This window comes from Dromaius novaehollandiae, chromosome 6, assembly GCF_036370855.1.
Source record: "Dromaius novaehollandiae isolate bDroNov1 chromosome 6, bDroNov1.hap1, whole genome shotgun sequence".
In the NCBI taxonomy this organism is placed as follows: domain Eukaryota; kingdom Metazoa; phylum Chordata; class Aves; order Casuariiformes; family Dromaiidae; genus Dromaius; species Dromaius novaehollandiae.
The window spans coordinates 40,584,794-40,605,947 of NC_088103.1; the positions used below are offsets into that span (position 1 = coordinate 40,584,794).

Consider the following 21,154-nt stretch of genomic DNA (forward strand, 5'->3'; position numbering starts at 1 on the left):
AAACATCTTAAAATCAGTATCTCTATAAGCTGGTAAAATAGCCTTGAATTTGACCTACATACTTACCTTGGAAAAGCATTTGGAATATTGCATTTGTTAATTTGTATAGTATGGTCAGAACTAAGTTGCATCACAGCAGGCATCTGAACAAGCTCAACTATTGATTAGGATTCCGACCTAATGAAACATCTCAGCACATTTACCTTGAAGTACATGAGTGGTTACATTAATTCCAATGCTAACATATTAGTCGGTGATTAAGTGATCAAGCAGATCAGGGCTGATAAACATATGTGGCTGATAACAAAGACTGGAACGAGTTTTCTTGATTATCCATATGATTTAGAAATATAAATTAAGTGCGCTCCTTGGTTCTTTCAAGTACAATCACTGAATGGCAAATCTGAGTAACTTTTCTATTAAACAGTGAAAGAAACTTCAATTCTGAAAAAAAATGCTGTTGCAGTTCACTAAAATCTTATTTGTTTGCCCATAAATTGCAGAGCTAAAGAAAAAAAAAAAAGCTTCTGTTTGTCAAGGCAAGGAAGACAATCTTTAAAAGATGCTCAGAGGATATCCCACATACTCAAAATCTCCATTGCAAACAAAAAGAATTCCAAAGGTATTTTCTTGAAATCTTTAAGGAAATACTGATTCTTTAGGATTTAACTCATAAAATGTCTGAATTATGCTATGACCGATAAGACAATTTTTTTTTAATGGATCGAGGCAACTCTTCGCTGAATCCCATATTCTATTTTTAATTAAATTTGAATTGTGTTCTTATTTGCTTTAGATGTTTGCAGTATGGATTACTACTCTTTCTCTTCTTGATGCAGCCAGAGGTAAGACACACATAAAGACAGATAAAGACCATGAAGAGCAAAATTTGTTGTGTGCAGCTTATGCCAGAATAACTATATTTTAGAAAATGGACATGCTTTGGAAAGGATTTCTTCATTATGATTAATGAGTTCTGTAATGTGTTTGTCACATTTAACCTACTACTCTTAACTTCTGTAAAGGCTTCTGTACGTAGCAAACAGAATGGGAACTAGCAAGGTATTGCTATATAGGAATTGGCACTAAAATTCTCCCAGAACTGTTCTCCCTATCCACCCCCAAAGAAATATTGCTACTCAATATTCATGTTAGCAACAACTTTTGTAGTGCCATGCTAGGCACTTATTCTTCACAGTGCTAGACAGAGAACAAGAAAGTGGTCCTGGCTTCACAGACAGGAAAGAATAGGTCAATAGAGATGGACACCCAGAAAGAACACAGGGAAACAGACACAATCCAGAAGTTCACTGGTATCAGTGGAAAGGCCCTTTGAAAATAACTGAATCACTTGTGGAGTCTTAAACTAAAGCTCCATGATTAAATCTTCCCTTTGCCGAAATGTGTTTCTAGTATATATCACACTACCCCTGCCTTTTTGTAGCGTTATGAATAAGGTAAGCCATGGTTATTTGTATTAAAAATGACCACCTGACCACAACAGTTTCTCATTGTTTTCAGTATTTTTTTTAATAGCAATAAAAATTATGTGGAGTTTCACAACTGCAGTCCTATAATGGTGCGTAAGGATGACATTTTAATGGCAACATCCATATGCCAAATTTGCATCACTGTTGTATTAAAGCCATAGCAGAAACTGGGAAACTAGTCTGTCAGACACAGACCACACCCTAGTCTCTAGGCTTCCACTAAAATTCCACTTGATTGCTTCCACTAAAATCTTATGATGATAAAAGGATAAGGGAGATGTTTAATATAAGATGTAGAGACACCAGAGGTATGTATTTTAATGCTTTGGTTTCTTTCTGCTCCTTCACAAATTGTTGCATGAGAAATAACAATTTAGATAACTCCAGAAACATTAGCTCTAATTTGAAGGACCGCTCCGAGCTGACAGCAAAAAGTTGATTTGTTCTCAGGATACATACAGGGTCAAGACTTGACTGTCTTTTTCCAACAGCTGCATTAACAGTATGTTTTACAAAATAAATCTTGCATTCTGCTCTGTTCACCAAACAGACCTCTACAGTTTATCAGGAACAGGGGTCTTCACTTCCAGGTCCCTGCTATATTCAGTGAGATGCTGCCTCACGCCTTGTACATTCACAGTTTAGTTTCCATTTCCTTTCTAATGACTTGGGTTGTTTGGGGCAACCACAAAAGCCCAACTGAACCCCTTTAAAAAGTGAATGTATTTGCCATTCTAATTTGAATCAGCTAATTTAAAACTTCCTTGTAAAGTGGTGGCAGCCTAAGCTACATTGATTTCCAAAACACTAACATTTTTCTCTGTGTTTCCCAGGAAGGCAAGTTTGCTACAAAAGGCTTGGATGCTTTACAGATAATCCGCCTTGGTCTGGGATTCCAGAAAGACAACTGGCAGGTTTGCCTAGCCCTCCAGAAGCTGTGAATACCAATTTCCTACTTTACACTAGAGACAACATCATGAGATATCAAGTAAGAAACTTCTTTGTTTTAAACACCGATAGTACACTATGCATTCAAGAAATACTACAGCTTGGGTTTTTTTCTTCAATATTTTTGCTCATAAGCCTCCCAGGAAAGGCCTCAAGTCCATCTTATACAACGAACAGTGCATGCCAATGTCCTTTTATCTCATTTTTCTTCATTTCAGCTATCTTACAGACCAGGTATATTTACAATATATTAATTATAGCCTTCTCACACAAATCATCTGAGGTATTCTAGATACATTTTATATATTTCTCTACAATAAGCAAATGGCTCAAATTCCATTTCAGTCATATCATTACAGTACTAGAGCTAGGGAAGACATTGAATAGGAAAGGTCAGTTTTGGATCTCCTGTGTCTCCAGCCTAAAAACATATTTCAGGCCAAGACCCAGGACTCAAGGTTGTTGTTCATACACATGATCACTATGTCCTCTGAACTGCATACGATTGCTCTCAGACACTCTGCTTATGTGCTGAACAACAGTGAACCCTAAGAGCAGATAGATAATAAGAGGGAAGATTAGAAGAGAAAGTAATAATGTTCAACAGAGAAGGAATGGAAAATGGGAGGAAAAAATACAGAAAGCTTACAAAGGAAAAGCAGATCCGAAAGAAAAAACACAGGAGAGAAACTATGTGTGAAAAAGGAAGGAAATAATAACCCAAAAAAGAGAATGAAAGGGGAATGGATAGAGAAAGAAAAGATGCAAATACTAAATATTTTTTTCCACAATGGAACTGAAGGAAAATGGAGACTAAAAAACCAAAGAAAAAGCCACGGTAAGATATAGCATAGAGAGGGCCTGGAGGTTCTCTTGCAGAGAGAACCATCTGAGCCATCTGAGCCAGCTTAGCTCCTCATGGAGATGCCTCAGGCAGTCAGCAAGCTGAAGTGCAATTGGGGAATATGTATCTCCAGAGCCAGCTCTGCTGAAGTGGTGTAGAGACAGCAGACTGGAGCTACATGGAAGGAAAAAGAAAAAGAGAGAGGGTACCATCTGCAACATCTGCAAATTAGTGGTGAGACAAAGCTATGGACTGTGACAGAGCAACAAAGGAGTAGGTGAAAGGAGTTTGCAGCACTGTGTAGGCAGGAGTAAATGAGAAAATATCAAAAGACATGAGCAGTGTCTCAGGTTTTTCCTTTGAAGACCAGCAAGCACTGGGAAAAGCTTACATCAGAGTGCACACCTGGCCTTCTTCAGATGTTGGAGGTGTCTGGACTGAGCCCATCCATAGCACAAAGGGGTTTTGTGGAAGTGTAGATTACTTTGGTGACAGATATAATCTGTCAGAGAGTGAATTTTACTTGGAAAAAGAGCAAGGAAAAATAAAGTAATTTAATGATATGGAAAATGAGGGGTTTGTGATTTGTTGTTGTTTGCTTATGATATATGTAAAAGGCTTCAAAGGTGGTTTTTTTATATGAATGGCAGGCAGAAACAGTGGAGATTTTAAATGATTTCTCCTTTTCATGAGTCAGCTCAGAAAAAGTCATAATCAGCCCAGCATCTCTTACTGAGACAGCCTGTGATGTTTGTTGTGTGTTTTATTTTTAATCAAACTTCCACTGTAAGTAAGATATGTGTTAATTAGTACATTACATTCCCTTTCGGCATACTGCATTTGTTATGCTTACCAAACCAAAACAAAAAGTAAATAAGAGCCTAAGTTTTAAAACAAGATGGTATTCAGAATTTTTTAAAGAAAATAATACTGCTGTCCCTCTCAATAGACCCAATAATATCTACAGTCTCTGATCTTATAAGTCTGTTTTTTTTTCATGCTATTTGAACTATCTTTTAGATAAAATATAAATAAGCTTAGAGGTAAAGGTCTTGTCTTCAAAGAAAAAGAAAGCAAAATGGAAAAGAAAAAGAAAGAAAAATTCAGTCACTTGCACATTGTAGATACTGTTTTTGTATTTCTATGGCTAATTTTGACAAATCCTCATACTTATGTGGTATGTCATACCAGCAAATCTCAAAGCATTGTGCAAAGAATGCCAGTATCATCAGCTCAATTAATAAACAGAGGAAGTGAATCATGTGTTGAAATGATTAACCGATATCACCCAGCCAAGCAGTTTAAGAGTCAGGAACAAGACCCATCTCTTCGGAGTCCAGAACTACGCTCCTACCATTAGGATACTCTGTCCCTATATAAAAACATTCACAGGTACAGAGCATTCACATTGTTTTGTTTTGTCTTGTTTTGTTTTGACACAGAAGATTTCTGCTACAAATCCTTCAACTATCAAAGCTTCAAATTTTCAAATACACAGGAAAACTCGCTTCATTATACATGGCTATCTTGCTGCAGCAGACATCTCCTGGATAACAGATATGTGCAGGGTATGGTGTGACTATTATTTGACAGTCATTCCAATAGTATTTGAAATTTCAGATCTCCTTCCACCTCCATTAATTGGCTTATAATTCCCATCTAAAATTTACACCTCTGTTTTCCTGTTAATTCTGAGAATATAAGGGGAAAAAAACTCAGAAGTTCAGTTTCAGATGACTACCATCCTATTCTTAGGTACAAGTGTAATGTACTTCAGTCTTCTGCTGAATGCCCTTTGTTGAATTCATCTTCACAGTGAAAGCTATATAATTAACTGATTTTTTCAATTCCTTCACAAAAATAAAGACAAAAGTCACTTTTCTAGCCTAAGTCAAACTAAACATTTCAGATTGAGTAAGGTATTTGATACAATAAAAACAAATGCTTTGTTCAGGGTATTGGTTACACTTTATTTAGGAACATTTCAAAAATGAAATTGTTTCAAAATGAAAAATCAAAATATTCCCTGCCATAAGTGGCTAAATGGAATATTTTATTTTGAAAGTATATATTTGGGGGCTGAACAATTCAACCACATCGACACCAATTTGTGAATCCTTTCAGATGACCCAAGCATAAAATTTTTGGAGAATAAAGGTTGGAGAATAAAGGTTGGAGGTACTATCCTCTTTTTCTAACTGTGGTGCTGGGATTAAGAGAAGCTGATTCTCTGAAGTCAACCAAGATATCTGGGATGGAAAACAGAACTGAAACAAGCTATTGCATGTGTTAGTATGTGTGTCCAAATCACTACCTCCATTCTGCCTCCTTGTGTTGACTCTACAGTATTAGTAGGAATAAATATACTAAAGATGTATCTTTACTAGTCACATAAACATACAAAGCAGTTGTATATGGCATCATTTTACATTGCTACTTTTTGAAAAAGAAGATGAGGCAAGGTTTGAGTTTCTAGGAGACTATTAGAAAAACACACTACTGAAAAAAGGTCACCTTAGAATGAGTACAATTTTCCTTCAGAAATAATCACTGGCCAAATCCTGTTCATGTTTTATACACCGATCCTCAGTTTGTCCCCACTATTCACCACTTGTGTTCAACCTCGCTGACAAGGATAACTACTCCATAGACTACCCCATAATAGTGTACTCAATAGACTTGCAGACTATAACGTATGAGTTGCCCCATAAGCTTCTGTAAAACTAGTGCCCAGAGAAGAGAGCGGGACAGCAGGAGTGGAGCTCATAAGAGATTTCTGTCAGAAGCAGTTTGTCAGTTCTACAAGTGGGATACAAAAATCAAACCTGTCATAACTAAAGTGAGACCCTCTGTTACAGCAAAATGATTTATTTGTATATGACCTAGAACAGCTGTAATTCATGCATCTTTTCTTCTCTTTTCCTGTTTTCACACCCACCAGTTAATGTTTCATGTTGAAGATGTGAACTGCATCTTGACTGACTGGAGAGGTGGTTCTAGTGGTTTGTACACTGAAGCAGTGAACAACGTCCGCATTGTGGGGGCTGAGCTAATATATTTTGTGAACCTTCTTGAGGTAAAAGTATCTGTGGGACATGAACACTGGCGTATATTCTGTATGACAAAGGACATATAAAGGTGGCACTTTTACCCTTGGTGCAAAATAGTCACAAAGCACAGAGGTACTGAATACCACAGCTGATAACGTTATGAAAGGTCTCTAATCCTGCAGGAACTGAAGTGCCTACCTCAGTGTCAGACCACAGATAAGCATGTCGCTAAAGGCTGACAGGTCATAGTTTCTGAAAGTTTTGCTCATGGCGAGCTTTTATGGGGTAAGACACAGATTGGAGACTATCTATCTAACAAAATCTGCAAGGCAAGGAAAGCAACATCATAGAGGGCCAATATAATTAAAACATCCCTCTGTGGGTCTCACATGCAGACCTCCTGCTCAAGCTGAAGCAGAGTAGAGGGAAGCGATTCTCCTGTGGCTGCCTGGTGTCAGGCTTCCCCCATGGAAGCACAGCTGAGCCAAGCACTGCCAGCAGCACTTGCTGCACAACCCTTTACGTTTTGCATTACTTTTGTCATGGACGGGAAAGACTAACATCTCTCCTTAGCATGATGAGAACTTTATTTACACAGAGGGTATGCCACAGACAAAATCTGAAAACTTCTCCAGCATAGACCACTGTCCAGACCAGAGAGCCAGGCTCAGGACTGAGGGAAACTGGCTGGGTATGAACAGGCTGCAGGATCATTCACCTGCTTCCACTCTGATAGGGACAATATTATTTTATTTTTTAATGATACTGATGTGAACTAATACCGCCATGTCTTACAGTAGCCTTTTAGTCAGTACAGTTTAGGGGAACTACATGCAAGAATTCACTTTTATTTCTTTTCCATCTTGCTGAGGGGTAAGGACCTATTCCTGACAGACGTCATCCCCTTCTGGAGGGATAATGGCAGACAGGAAGGGATGAGCTGTGAACTCATCTTCTCCACTTCCACACATTGGGCACAGAGCCCCTCCTCCTGTGGCAATAACTTTCCACCCAGGAAAGTTTTGCTCCCCTCCATCACCTGCTCTGACCCAGGATACATAGGAGTCAGTGACAGTCCAGCCATGGCCTGGTAGAGCATGAGGCCTTTACACAGTGCCTCAGGCTTGTATTGCCAATTTAGCATGCTTTTTTTCCTTTCCATAATCTTCACAGAAAGACTATGGCTACCCTCCTGCCAAGATTCATTTAATTGGCCATAGTCTTGGAGCACATGCTGCAGGGGAGGCAGGGAGAAGGAAACCTGGCATTGGAAGAATAACAGGTACTGAAGCTATTTCAATTGATAAAGCTTAATACTTTCATAGCAGGAGGAACCCCTGTAAAAGAGCTGAAGAATCACTTCTACCTAATAAACCCAGAATAGAAATGCAGGGGTTGTCATATGTAGCATAATATGGCTGGCACGACCAAACATAAATGAAGCCATATCCTATCACATGCAACACATCTCACATGTCACCATTCATGGCCCTCAGAAAGGCTAGACCGAAACAGAGTGAGAATAGCTTCATTGTCCCTTTTGTGACTAAATATAGTCACTTTGCATAGGTCACAACAAATCTCAGAGAGCACGCTATTTATGATTCTCAGTGATATTAAAGAGGAAGAGCAAAATACTGTATTACATGTGGAGTAAAAGATTTATAAAACATTAACACCTTATTATCAACTTTTTTTTTTTTAATCCACTCTGTCATGACTTTTCAGCAGTTCAGAAGACTGGAAATCTGAAATGAAAAATAAAACACATATCTGGTATGTGAGACAATGAATAGCCCCAGACACCCTCAAAAAGAAGACAGTCATTAGCTGCATAGCTATGCAGAGAGATGCAGCATCATAATACATTCACATATTGCTTTTTTAATGTCTCAGTATTTTCTACTTCCCTTTCCCCTACAGTCAGTTCTTCTGTCTGTTTGTATATTGCTTTGACTGAGCTGAATACATAATATGCAGTGAAATAAGTAATTTAGGGAAGCACGATCTGAATTCTAGTGCTTTGGTCCAAAAAAGAGCCCACTGACACTGAAGTGAAGAGACTAAAATTTTCAACCAAACTTTTTTGCAACTGAAAATAGATTTTTGACCAAATGAAAATTCTAGGCTTCATATCTTTCACTAATGTGCAACCCCCCACACACACTTCTTCTGACATTTTAACCCCCAAATAAGCCAAACATCTTCCCATCAGTCTTTTAATATGCTGCAAGGCCTCCAGCCACCTTCTATTAAAATCCTGCATGTTTTGCTGGCTTTCATACATCCACACCAGCATTACTTTGGGAGCACCAAATGGAATTTCATTCATGGAGTATCAGTAGAAATGCAATGACATACACTGTATGCACATTGAATGTGATGAGTTATACATACCATGTTCTTTACACAATCAGCCGCATCTCCATTTTATTTAGGTTTGGATCCAGCTGGGCCTCTTTTCCAGTATACACCAACAATGGTTAGGCTGGATCCTTCAGATGCAAAATTTGTTGATATAATTCACACACATGCTGGTCATCTGCTCTTTGACTTTGGTAAGTTTTGCATAGGAAACAACATCTACACTGAAGTTTGCCATGGCCTTTCAGAAAGTGATCAGCCTTGAAACATTTTACATATTTCAGCTCCAGGGATTCTTCAGACTTGTGGCCACCTGGATTTTTACCCAAATGGTGGGAAGAAAATGCCAGGATGTGAGGAACTTCGTGCACCTCCTGCAACTTGGAATATCGATGCCCTTATGAGAGGTAAATATATTTTAAAGAAGTAACACCTCATTACAAGCTAGAGTTTGAAATAAAGGCTAGGCAAAGAAAAAGCCTGCTGGATCTAAATATTATTTACATACAGATTTGGAGTAGGGAGAAATTATCAAATATGAAATATTTAAAGCTGCTTGTGAAATACGCTCTGATTTCCTGGCACACAGATGAGAACTTCAGCTAAAACATACAGACTTGTTTATCATGACCTGTTCCTAAGAGTCTTCCACTATGCTGACTGATCAAATTCAGTGGGAATTCCATGCATGAAGGACTGGTAAAATTTCGTTGGAGTATGATCCCTAAATAAGTATTTTAAATCTGAACTTCCCTTCTCCCTAGGAAGACATCAGACCCAATGTCTTTTACTGGGGTTAGGCATACTCATCCATGCCATTAACAGCTTTAGTGTCTTCGAAGAGAACAGCACAAGGTCAAAAATGTAGAAGATAATAAAATGACTACCGCATTGATAGTTCTTCATGTTCTTCAAAGAATGCTGAACAGTTAATTATAATTATCATGGGATCCAGTACAATGGATCCACAAAATCCTGTCTTCTGGTTCTAACCTACAGAAATAAGAATATCTGCTACTCACAGCTGAATGTTTTGAAACTCCTACCTGTAATTAAGTAGTTAGATTTCAGAAATGACCTGTGTTTTGCTTTGCTAAAGCTATTTTAGAAGTTATTTGAGAACTTAGTGACAAAGCAGACTGAAAGACTGCTCTGCTGGTCCTCTGTTTTCTTCAGGTGAATATATTCAATGCTCAGTGCTAATTTCAGATACTGTGTGTATGAAATCATGAGATGTCAATTTACTAACATGGGAATGACTGGTATAATGGAATCATGCAGTGATATGAAAGTTATTTTTTTAATGCCTTCATGAAATCTCCTAACTTGCCTAATCTTCCTCAAACACTGAAGAGCTTTTCCCTTTGTTCCCCTTCAAAAATATGTTCCTTTTTGGAAGAGAAGCTTCTTATTTTACCAAAAGATCAAGATACACTAATTCAAAATACTTTTATTTGGATAGCTTGTGAGGGATTCCAACGGAGACTGTAGACTGGTGACACAAAATCATTTGGAACCAAAATACTTTCAACTTTGACCACAAAAGAAATGTTTCAATTCTCAGCAAAAATTAAGAATTTTCCATAGTCATTTCATAAGGCTGCTAGCAATGTTTTGCAGTTAAATAAAAGCCCAGCTGTACTGAACAGGAGCAGATGGAGGGGAGTGTTCATGCAGTTCATAAAAATAGATACAACCTTAACTCCAGCCTCTCATTTAAACCTTACTTTGTGCATATTTCTTCTGTCTGATAATATTTACATTTATGTAGTGCTTTTATGTATAAAGTGCTTTAGAAATGCTACTTAGTAACTTCTCTCTACTGCTTTTGAAATAGTAGGAAAAGGAGGAGTATGATCCCATTATATAAATGTTAAGTGACTTTGGCACTAGCACAAGGTAAGCCAATCGTGAGAGCTGAGATTTTTAAAGTTAAAAGCACAGACCCTTCTGAGTTAGATTAGAAGAAGGAACTATAAAGTAAACATATCCAGGAAGCCTTGCCGATCCATACCATTTTCAAGAAATAGAGACAGAAATACCTTTCAAAGTTTTTTTTTTTTCCCTTCTCATGTAAAGAACAATGTGTATCAACTGGTCTATATCCACTGGTCCTCTTTTAAGATGCATAAATATTGACAGTAGATGAAATCCTGATATAGTCTGTGCCGGCTCACAATTACTTCAGTGCCTCCAGGACTTCGCTCTCTAATTGGATGAGGCTTTTCCACACTGAAGCAAAACAGAGCCTATTTTTATACAGTCTAACTTCAGAACATTGTGCTTTGATAAAAGAGAGTCTTCAGAGACACTGAAGACAATAGCTGTAGCAAAGGACCCGTAAATAGAGTCCCAAAAGCACTTTCCCAGCACTGAGTGCTTATAAATTTCATTCTGAAGGGAAAATGTACTTGTTTCAAATAATTCTGACAAAATCAAGGACAAACTGCCAAACGTCTTGCTATTTAGAGCATTTCACAGCATCACCAATGCCAAATGGCTGCAGATTTTCTAGAGCTTAAAAACGGTGAAAGCCACTGAAGTTACAACAATTGCTACGATTATCTTTAATTCTAGAAATTAGTGGAAATTATGGTTTTACAAAATACCATGTTGTGATAATGCTAAGCAAATGACAACTACTTCATGGCAACTACTATATGCTTTGTAAATGCTGTACCTATGAATTATTCCAGTTTTTAAAATATCAAAGAAATTCTGCAAAGTCCTCCTCTGTCCTCATGCTAAACTAAAAGCAGTGAAGTACACATAGCAGGGCTGGAGGCTGCATGAGCTCTGCATCTCTACCCTTTGAGCTGCTGTGTGAGCACAGGGAAACACTTGGGCAGGTTTGAGCCTAGCTCTCTCCCATCTAAAATGTGTGTGTAGCTGCAAGCATACTTTTTACCATAAACCAAATAGTTTACACTTTAAAAGTCTTTTTAATTATTACTGTTTTTTAATCAGAGACTTCACTGTATAAACAAACGCTTTGAGCAAAAAAAGACTCATATGTGCTTTTTTGGCATGGACTTTATGGCTACTGTATAGCTTTAATCTTTCTTACCTGGGCTTTTCCCCAGAATATAGATCTATTGGATGTGGACATAAAAGAAGTCTCCAGTATTATGCTGAAAGCATTATCACTCCAAATGGCTTTGTTGGGTATCTGTGTGAAACATACCGAGATTTTGTATCAGTAAGTATCAGGTATATATTTATCTGGGGGGGACTAAGAAGGTTTTAGCTCTTCTCCATTAAAACTTCCTGGGATAGCTTCTACACTCCAGATCATGCGATACAGGACGGCTGTACAGACCCACTGACTATCCTTACCCAGATCATAGCCCAACACAGGGCAAAATGGAAATGCAGCAAAACCAAAAAAGATCCAGGAGAGCATGAGGATGGTAAGTATACACACCAAAAAGAGGTACAAAGAGGGACATGAAGAGTTAAGAGGCAAACACGAGAGGCAATGGCCAGGTTCACATTTTGCGTAGGTCAGCAGTAAGGTACACTCTGGCTAAAGGAAGTCGATTTAAAGCCGTGCCTGATTACCCTTGTGGAACCCATCATCAAGAGCTGTCACAGAGCACAGCCTCTGGATTTCGTAAGTGTTTAAACATTTGCACGAACAATAAACAACCACAGGGGATGAGGGGAGACAAATATTTACACAGCATAGCAGTGCTTACATGCACAAAACAACCCTTAGGTGCCACAGGAAAGAAGACAACAGAACTTCCTGGCACTTGTTGCCTGATGTAACTGGGCTTTTAGTGGACAGATTCTGGCAATGCAACTGAGGACTAGACAAGGAGGAAATACTTGAGATTCATTTCCATCTACTTTCAAAATGATTACAACACTGCTGAAATGTTGTTATTCCTTGCAGCAATGTTGCCACATAACTTGAAAGTTTGGTGTAACTCAGGACTTGAATGAAAACCAGAACTCTGCGTGATTTACTGCTGAGAGAAAAAGGTTTTGACAATTGCAGAATAAATAAGTGACGATGACCAATTAGCCTTTTATTCATCGAATGCCCAAATAGCCAAAGATTCACAAATACCACTTCTTAAAACGGTGCCTCCTAAATATCAAAATGCAACCATCCGAAAAACAAAGCTATTTTTTTCAACTGAGATAAAATCACTTGCTCTAAAGATTTACACTTTTTCCTTTTCTTTTTTTAGTGGACATCAAGGTCTTGATTCCAATGTTCAGTCTACAGGTAGACTAATTTCATTGAAGTTCTGCATGGGTATAAAGGCTGAAAAGCAGACAAAACACATTCCAAAATGAGACCACAAGCTTACAAATTCCTAAACTTAATATGGTTACCCACCCTATAACAATTAACAGACTTAACCTTTCACTAGGCCCCATGAAAGAGGAATATACCACCTCTATTTTACAGAATAGGAAGTAATGCATAGTACACATCAGGGTATTTTCTCATACTCTCTGCTGGAACACAAGGAATTAAGTCAGGTTTTCAACATGATTTTTCTGATTTTCAACTTACTGAATTAAGCAGACTGACCATCTCAGCTCCTTTTTCCACCACACCAATACATACTGAATATATGACCTGAACTCAGAGACAGGCACCTTTTCAAAAATGTACATTTTAGCTGGGAAAAAAAGCTGAAATATCCTAATTTTTGATACTTTGATAACTGGGATTAAAATAGATAACCTTTAGTAACGACCTTTTATTCCTCCAGGGAGCCTGCTTTCCATGTCCCAAGGAAGGATGCCCACTGATGGGTCATTATGCTGATAAGTTTTCACATAAAACTGGGAAAGAACAGCAAAAGGTTTTTTTAAATACAGGGCCCCTCCCTCCATATGCTCGTAAGTGCTCATTTTGGGTAATGCAAATGATGTTTATTTCTAAAGTGATAATGAATTCTATACAGACAAATACCTCACTCGTCTACAGAATTCCACTACAGTTAGTGAATGGAGCTCAGTATAAAATCTGGAGTTTCACATGTGTTAGGAATATGCATTACCAACATTATCCAGGAAATGCTGAGGTAATTATAGGAACAGATCAACCAATGGTGACCTCTCTTGAGTTAAAAGCACTGCCAAATTTTGTTAATTAGGTGATGACTTTGAAAATTCTGTAACACTGTAGGTGGGAGGAGGCTATGCTGAAAGCACAAATTTCAAAGTAAAAAGTTACATTACTGTCATTGAAAAATGTATAAAACTAGATGATTTCAGGGTATTTTTGCAAAGCTCATCAAGTCATACTGGCAGGGAGTAATAAGGAAGTATAGTTTTAATCTGTGATTAATGTAGAAGCAGCCACAGAACTGGGAAATGATAAAATTCATAAATAAGCTATTATCCATCACAGATGATAAACTGCAAGGGCCATAAATGAGGTAAGGTCTTCAAGGACCATATTCACTAAACACTAGAATATGAAAGAAAAATTAAGAAAAAAATTATATCACATCTTGAGAAAAGCAAAAATGAAAACAAAATGAATTTGAATGCAGAGAAATTAACTATTTCCTCAATCTGAGCGAACACGCTAATTTCAATATCTAAAAACTGTTGAGCTTATATAAATTATAACCTGAAATCAATTATAAATATTTGAAGTGGGTGAAGAGATTCTCCTTTTAATAGCCCTAATTAAAGCCAGTGTAAAGCCTTTCCAAACCTGGTTACTTGAAAACAATATTTACTATTGCATATTAGGCCCTGTTTCTGGTTTGCACAGGCATGTCAGAAGACAGGGTCTTCTGAGCAGTGAACAGGTATAAAAAAAAACCTTAAACACTGTATATAAGGACCATTCTGGGAAAGTTGCCAATTTTGTTTAACACACCTTTAACAACACAGTAGGCCAATGGACATCACTTCATAATTCAGAGTTAATATGCTACCCATGAGACCTTCCAAATCACTCATAAGTGTAAGAAATTATGAAATTAATACTGAGGCCCAGTGGAGAAGCAAAGTACAGTGTTGACCATCTCAGATTTAATTCTCAGCACAGCCAGCAGGCCAGCAAAATTTGGATCTGTGATTTAGACCAGTGTCAAGGTAACCAGTATTATCAGAAAACCCTGTAGAACTAACATTTGCCTTAATAGAGAGAGTGACATTTTGTTTGCTCAAGAGCACATTAGTAGAATACTCTCCTCCCCCTGAAAAACATTGAAACATATGAAACATTTTACCATTAGGAAAGAAATCTCCATACAACTATAATCTATTTCACTTTGCTTTGAAAGGCTGGCGAAAAGAGATATGTGTCAGAGTATCTGCAACAGAAACCGTGACGGGAGAAATAGATGTAGCCTTGACTGGAACTAATGGGATCAGGAGAAAATATACAATCGACAAGTAAGTTTAATATGACAGCTGAAAAAAATGACTCTAACAACATTATTATATTGAATGCATACACGGCTATTTTTACATGTCTCATCTTGTTCTATTTGACCTTACCTATGATTTACAATGGTAGTAAAAGCAGCTGATAAGTGACCAAAGTTCCTCATGCTACAGATTGTGGTCAAAATATGCTTGCTGAACTTTCTTGCTCTGTATTCTCTTTTCTGAGGATGCCATTTAGCATAGCATAGAGGGCAAGAGCAAAGAGGCCTGTGGCCTGAGAGCAGGCTGATTCTGGACTCAAACGTGTCATTTGGTGATCTTCCCCGAGAAGACAGACACAGAGCTATATGATGTATAATCACTTAAACCACTGACCCCTTCTCTACAGATATGAAACAGCAAGAAAGTTATGCCATGCTTAAGAATTGTGCTGGGGTCTGGAATTCTTGTCCACTTAGCCTGGCCTTTCCCAGTAAATGTGAATTTAAATCTAGTCGATGGATTGCTGTCAAGAGCACAGTCTAAATATTGTAAAACCAACCTTCTCTGTGCTTGAACATTGCCCTCTTGCTGGTCTATATCAGAAATACATTTGGTTGCAAATACAGTGATACAACTACAGGAAACTTCTGTCTTAATTTCACACTGTAATATGCATTCGACTGTAATGAGCACAGATTCCACAGAAGGCAGGGATGTAAATTTTATTTTTCAATTTCCTTCATAGATGATATCAAGCAGAAATGCTAGGAGAACTTTTTGACTTTGTTTTATTTAAAAATAGTTCTCATTTTCCAAAAAGGTAAAATAGAATAAACTTGTTGCCAACACAGATGAAGACTGTACTAACTAATCTAGTGTTATCACGTTGAAAGGCACAGAAAGTTAAACAACTAACTCATCTGCAGGCTTTTGTAGATTCCCTCTGATTAGCTATTTGCTCCTTAGACACTAACATGCCTAGACATTGGATTGACAGGCTGAAAGCTCATTTCTGAAGTGGCATCCAGAATAATGTCCCTACATAGCAGGAATGGTGTTCCCTCTGCTCAGTCAAGTGAGACTACTACAAACACTATATTGCCTTACGCAATTTTCCTAGCCGGCAACTGGCCAACAGATTTCAGACAAAGGGGAAAAAATGACAATTAGTCCTCAGAACTCCTTCCTAGTATTCAGGATCAATCATGCTGGGAGAGATGAGGTAGCCTCAAAACAACCTCAATAGCTTCAATGAAGGCAAAGATTTCAACACTGCTTCTAAGGAAGAAATGAATCAAAACATCAAGACATTCCTTCCTAATCCATACAAAAATGATTAAGTGAAAAGGACATGATACATGTATTTTTCAATCTTCCCTTAAATTTGCCAGAGAAAAGACAGCTAAAAATGCTCTAGATGTTTAAATCTTGCCTAGTCCATGGCAAAGGCTGTGAGAACACAAAGTAGCCAGCACTGATTTGTTAGGAATTATACTATTCATATGCTCTTTCTCTAACCTGAACACTGTTAGCAGTACCCACAAGATGTTAGTTGGCTTCCTTTCCTTCTTTATACTCCCGTTAGAATTTTCCCATGCCCACTCAAGTTGGATATCATTTCATATTTGAAATTATTACAAATCTACAAGTTTTTATAACCTACTTATTCCCACTGAGGTCAAAGGAGGGAGCTGCTGTCAATTTCTAGTCTAATGTCTCTCTTCTGTATATTCAAATGTTGAATGCCTCATCTGCCTATTTATCACTATCACTCAGATTGTTTATCTGTCAAATAAGGATTACAGTACTTGCCTACATGACAGGACTGTTGTAAAGTTTAATTACCTATCTGTTGAGTATTTCAAGACTTTTGGTTGACCTACATCACGTTAAGTGCAGGTTATTGCTACTGTACTACATCATGTAAGTGCAGGTTACTACTGCTGCTACATTTCCATCCAGCCTCCAGCTAGTTTCTGAGTTTGCAGTTTCAAGGAGAAAGATGTATTTCACTGTCTACTAAGATTTCAGGAATGAATCTGGCAAGTGCCTCAGCAATGCTTCCTGTGTTTTCAAAGCACACAGAAGAAGCTGTTTCTTCACACAACAGCTAGCTAAGTTGTGGATCCTCTTTGCCCCAGGAAACTGCAAGTGCTAAAAGTTTACATGGGCTCAAGAAGAGGCTGGACAAGTTCACAGAAGAGAAATCCATCAAAGATTAATAAATACAGACACCATCTCTGGTTCAAGAAATTCCTGATCCGCAGATTGCTGGAGGAAGCAAGAGCATTTGGGGAAAGTGTTGCTATAAACATGATGTAGTCTCATAGTCTTCCCTACACCTTTGCTTTAATCCAGCCTTTGAGTAAGGACACTGGACTAGAGGGATGTTTTGTCTGATCCAGGAGAGCTGTTCCTATTACAATGTTGTCCAAATAAATATTTGATGTATTTTACAAATGAAAATCTAAGATCCAAAGACATTACCACTTTGTAACATGACTTCAATGACAAGTCAACAGAGAGGGCAGAACTTGATATTTCTGGATTTAACAGGTGATCCTGTACTGCCTGAGCTGAAGGACTTGGATCTGTGTGGGAATCTGAAATAATGTAACAAAATTATAACTGTGTTCAGAACTTCTACTCTCATGGCATCCCACACCTCATCTCCCTTTTTGTCTAAACTGTTTTATGTAGCAACTTTCTCCCTCATTTTTAAAGGACACAGAGCACCACTTTTGTGCTTTTCATTTGGCAGGGGAACTTTCAAACCAGGCAACACATATTTGAACTATATCGATATAGAAATTTCTAGGAACATTTCAGAAGTTGAGTTTCTCTGGAAAAAGCATCCAGGTCATTTATGTAGAGGCTGTATGGGAGCTGAAGAAGTCACAATAATATCTGGGGAAAATGGAAATGTGTGAGTACACAATCTCATTGTGTTTTGTTCTGTGGCTCTGGAAAGAAAAAAAAGGGAAAAAAAAGGCAAACACCTATGCATGGTAACATGTTCCTTAAAGTAACTGGGTTTAAATAATGAAAAGAGGAGTCTAATCCACATTCCACGGGAGTACCTGGGTGTTTGGTTGACTACAGTTACTTCCACCAACTCGACATTGCAGCCAGACTTTGCCAAAGAACAGGACATACCAGATCCGAAATTGTGAGTGGAGGTAGCCCTGCACTGGTGAGAAAAGTTTGACCGGCTCTCCTGAACTGCAGTTTCATACACTCAGGCTACATCTGCATTAGCAAATAGCGCAGCACATTAGAAGCAGCTCTGCACAACGAAATATTATACATGTTTAGGCTGTCTATAATCTGATCCCATGGGCTGGACACCCAGTAGCATGTGGAGTATATTAGGTACACTTCTGGAGCACATATCTCAGTTTAGTTTTATCCAAAATGAATCCAGGTCATGTGCCCCGAGACCACTCTGTCATGTAAACCAAAGTGTGGTAAGTGGGAGCTAAGAGATTCTTCTCAAAAGCACACTCCCTGTCCAAACAAAAATGCTAATGCAGTCTGTACATAAAGGTAAACATATCTTAGGTTTGAATAATTATATACTAACTAGTATAAAAAATTCCTTGATAATACATACACATATTTATATTTTTAGGCTATTAGAAGCCATCCTTTGGCCTAACATGAAATAAAAATAGGTTTTATACTTGTTATCTGGGGCTACTGCTATGAAAATGTCACAGTGTGCTGAAAAATATTTACTTAAACTTTTCTTTCATTGCCAGGTCTACATTTTGTGGCCATGGAACTGTGCAGTCAAGCACATGGCAAACTCTGACACCTTGCTAAGACTTCAATGAAAACACTGCGTTTGTCTGCTGTGGTAACGTTCACAGCCTAGAGGAAACAATTTTTTCAGTCAGTGGCAAACCGTTAACAAGGGTCTTTCAATAGATATCAAAAATTTGCTCAGTCCTCTGCAAAAGTTTTATTTACAAATTCATGTTTTCAGCTTTTCTCCGTGAGGAGGAGTTGTGCTTCTCTGAAGTTCCAGTTACAATGACACCTAGTGGGTATTTTACTAGTAATACTCTCATGCAGTTTGATTGTATTTCAGAATAAATGGGGAAAACACTAAAATAGGAAAAAAGAGAGCCAGGCAACTCGCCTTTGAAATATACTTAATTATCATAGAAGCTTCAAGGAAAAAAATAAAATAAAAAGGATTATATAGAGACATATTCTTTAATAGTATCCTTTTCCTGAATAACTAAGCAGGCACTTTCATGCTTTCTGGAGCATCTGACTGTATATCAGGTATTTGAAGAATAATTTTAGATATAAAAATATTCAGAGCTTGAATGGCATTGCCTTATTTGTGTCCTTTCTTCCTGAAGAACACATTTAAACCAACATTTTAGCAGCATATCCAGAACAATGTTCAGAAACAGGGACTGTGTACCCAGTTGTATGGTGTACCATGAGCAACTACCATCAAAGTACACCATGTGTCGAGCAGGACAGATTAACGCACAGCAGAATATTTGATTGTTGCCTTTTTCTTTGGGAACAGCTCATTGACCAGATCTATGCAGCTCTGCTGAACATTGGGTAAGCTGGGACTCTTTCTCTAAAACTGAAACAGCTACTTTCTTTATCAAAATGATGTTGCATGATTCAGGCCTTTAAATTTCCTGGCAGTCTTCCAAATAATTATTTTCTCTTTACCAATGAACCTGGACTTTTCACCTGTAGCTTGCCTTTCTGAAGGCAGAATTTTTTTAAAACATATCCTACGATTTTTAGGGATACTAACTTAGAACAATATTTAGGATCATGGCTATTTTCCCCGCATAAAGAACATATTACTCCACATTCTGAGGCACAAACCTCTTCCCCGCAAGAATTCTGATCATACTGAAGTCAGGCCTGAGCTGCATTGTTTGTATTACCTATAACATTGCCCCCTCAAATTTGGGAGTATTTCGGTTGTACTATTTAACAAAATCAAACTTCCAGAGTTACTTATTAGCATTAGCCAAAATAAACCAAGTTAAGGCTGTTTCTCTTTCGGTACTAACCACAGGTTCATCATTTGGGCACAGAAATCCTATGTATAAATCATGTTTGGCAGCTCTGTTCAACTCGTCCTAGCAATTATCTATTCCAGAATACTTCCAATGAGGTTTATCAGAAGGTAATTTATCAGACTGATAAATACACGGACACTGATCATGAGATCAGTTACACAAGGCCAAACATGAAGTGATGAACAAGTGTGTTTAAAATTAGGCAGAAATAATTTTGAGATGTCACAGTCCAGTCACCTCTTGTGAAGTCTACCAGAGCAGCTAGCTCAGGACATTTGCAGCAAAGTTGACAAATCAGATTGCCACCTTCTCGGACGCATTCCTTCGGTACACTTACCATCTCCACCCAGGTGCAAAGTAGAATCCAGAAATCATCACAAGCAGGGAACTTATCCTCCTCTACCCCTTAGGAGTACCACTTAGGCAAGACCCCCTTCTTGGATCTTTGGATAGTTTCTAGTCTGGTGCAGGGAGGGAAAGGGAAGTACAGAGCAAACCCCCAGGAGTACTTCTGCATCACTGGGAAATATCTCTAGGTAGTAATTATAGTACTGTGAACATCCTTCATAAATGAGGCATAGCTCTCTGCCCCAGACCTGCACAAATAAAGCAGACTAAGGGAAGGGAAAAGGAAGACTTTTTGTCCTTTCCTTACACACCAGAATTGAAGCAAAAGAAATCTAAATATTCTCCTTGGGTCACAAAATAAAAAGCGTACTGCAGAGCCAGGAACTGGATTGGATCACCTGATTTTATGATATGAGAAATCAGTGTGAATAGTATAATGTTAGCTATTGCGTCTCACAAGAAGGAAACAATGCCCTGTTGAATCCAGACTTTTATAAAGCACAATTCCTTCTCATTTCTTCCTCCATATTTGATTCTGCCATTCTTACAATTCTAAAAATTGATCATTTTATGAATCAATTATATTTTCCATTTTAAAAATACAAGCTTTAATTTTGTTTAATTTTAAATTATTGATTTCAACAGCTTTCTGATGAAATGTAGTGGCACACATGGGTTGATGAAATCTAC

General features: G+C 37.9%; 1 protein-coding gene across 1 annotated transcript; it reads left to right on the forward strand.

Moving 5' to 3' along the window:
* The first annotated feature begins 512 nt into the window (after positions 1-512).
* On the forward strand, positions 513-19,441 carry LOC112980953 (pancreatic lipase-related protein 2-like). The gene is made up of 13 exons (XM_064514275.1): positions 513-622; positions 797-845; positions 2,324-2,478; positions 4,725-4,850; positions 6,224-6,358; positions 7,506-7,614; positions 8,771-8,890; positions 8,981-9,103; positions 11,780-11,895; positions 13,430-13,559; positions 14,963-15,074; positions 17,812-17,976; positions 18,812-19,441. The coding sequence occupies exons 1-13, from the start codon at positions 563-565 to the stop codon at positions 18,873-18,875; spliced, it is 1,464 nt and encodes a 487-aa protein (XP_064370345.1). The 5' UTR covers positions 513-562; the 3' UTR covers positions 18,876-19,441.
* The last annotated feature ends 1,713 nt before the right edge of the window (positions 19,442-21,154 follow it).

What these genes read in the sequence shown, in the direction of transcription:
- LOC112980953 (XM_064514275.1), top strand. Translation starts at nt 563, where the DNA reads ATGCTCAGAGGATATCCCACATACTCAAAATCTCCATTGCAAACAAAA. An exon ending in GCCCCTCCCTCCATATGCTC is followed by an intron (nt 13,560 to 14,962) that starts GTAAGTGCTCAT and finishes TTGCTTTGAAAG; the next exon opens with GCTGGCGAAAAGAGATATGT. An exon ending in AGAAAATATACAATCGACAA is followed by an intron (nt 15,075 to 17,811) that starts GTAAGTTTAATA and finishes TTCATTTGGCAG; the next exon opens with GGGAACTTTCAAACCAGGCA.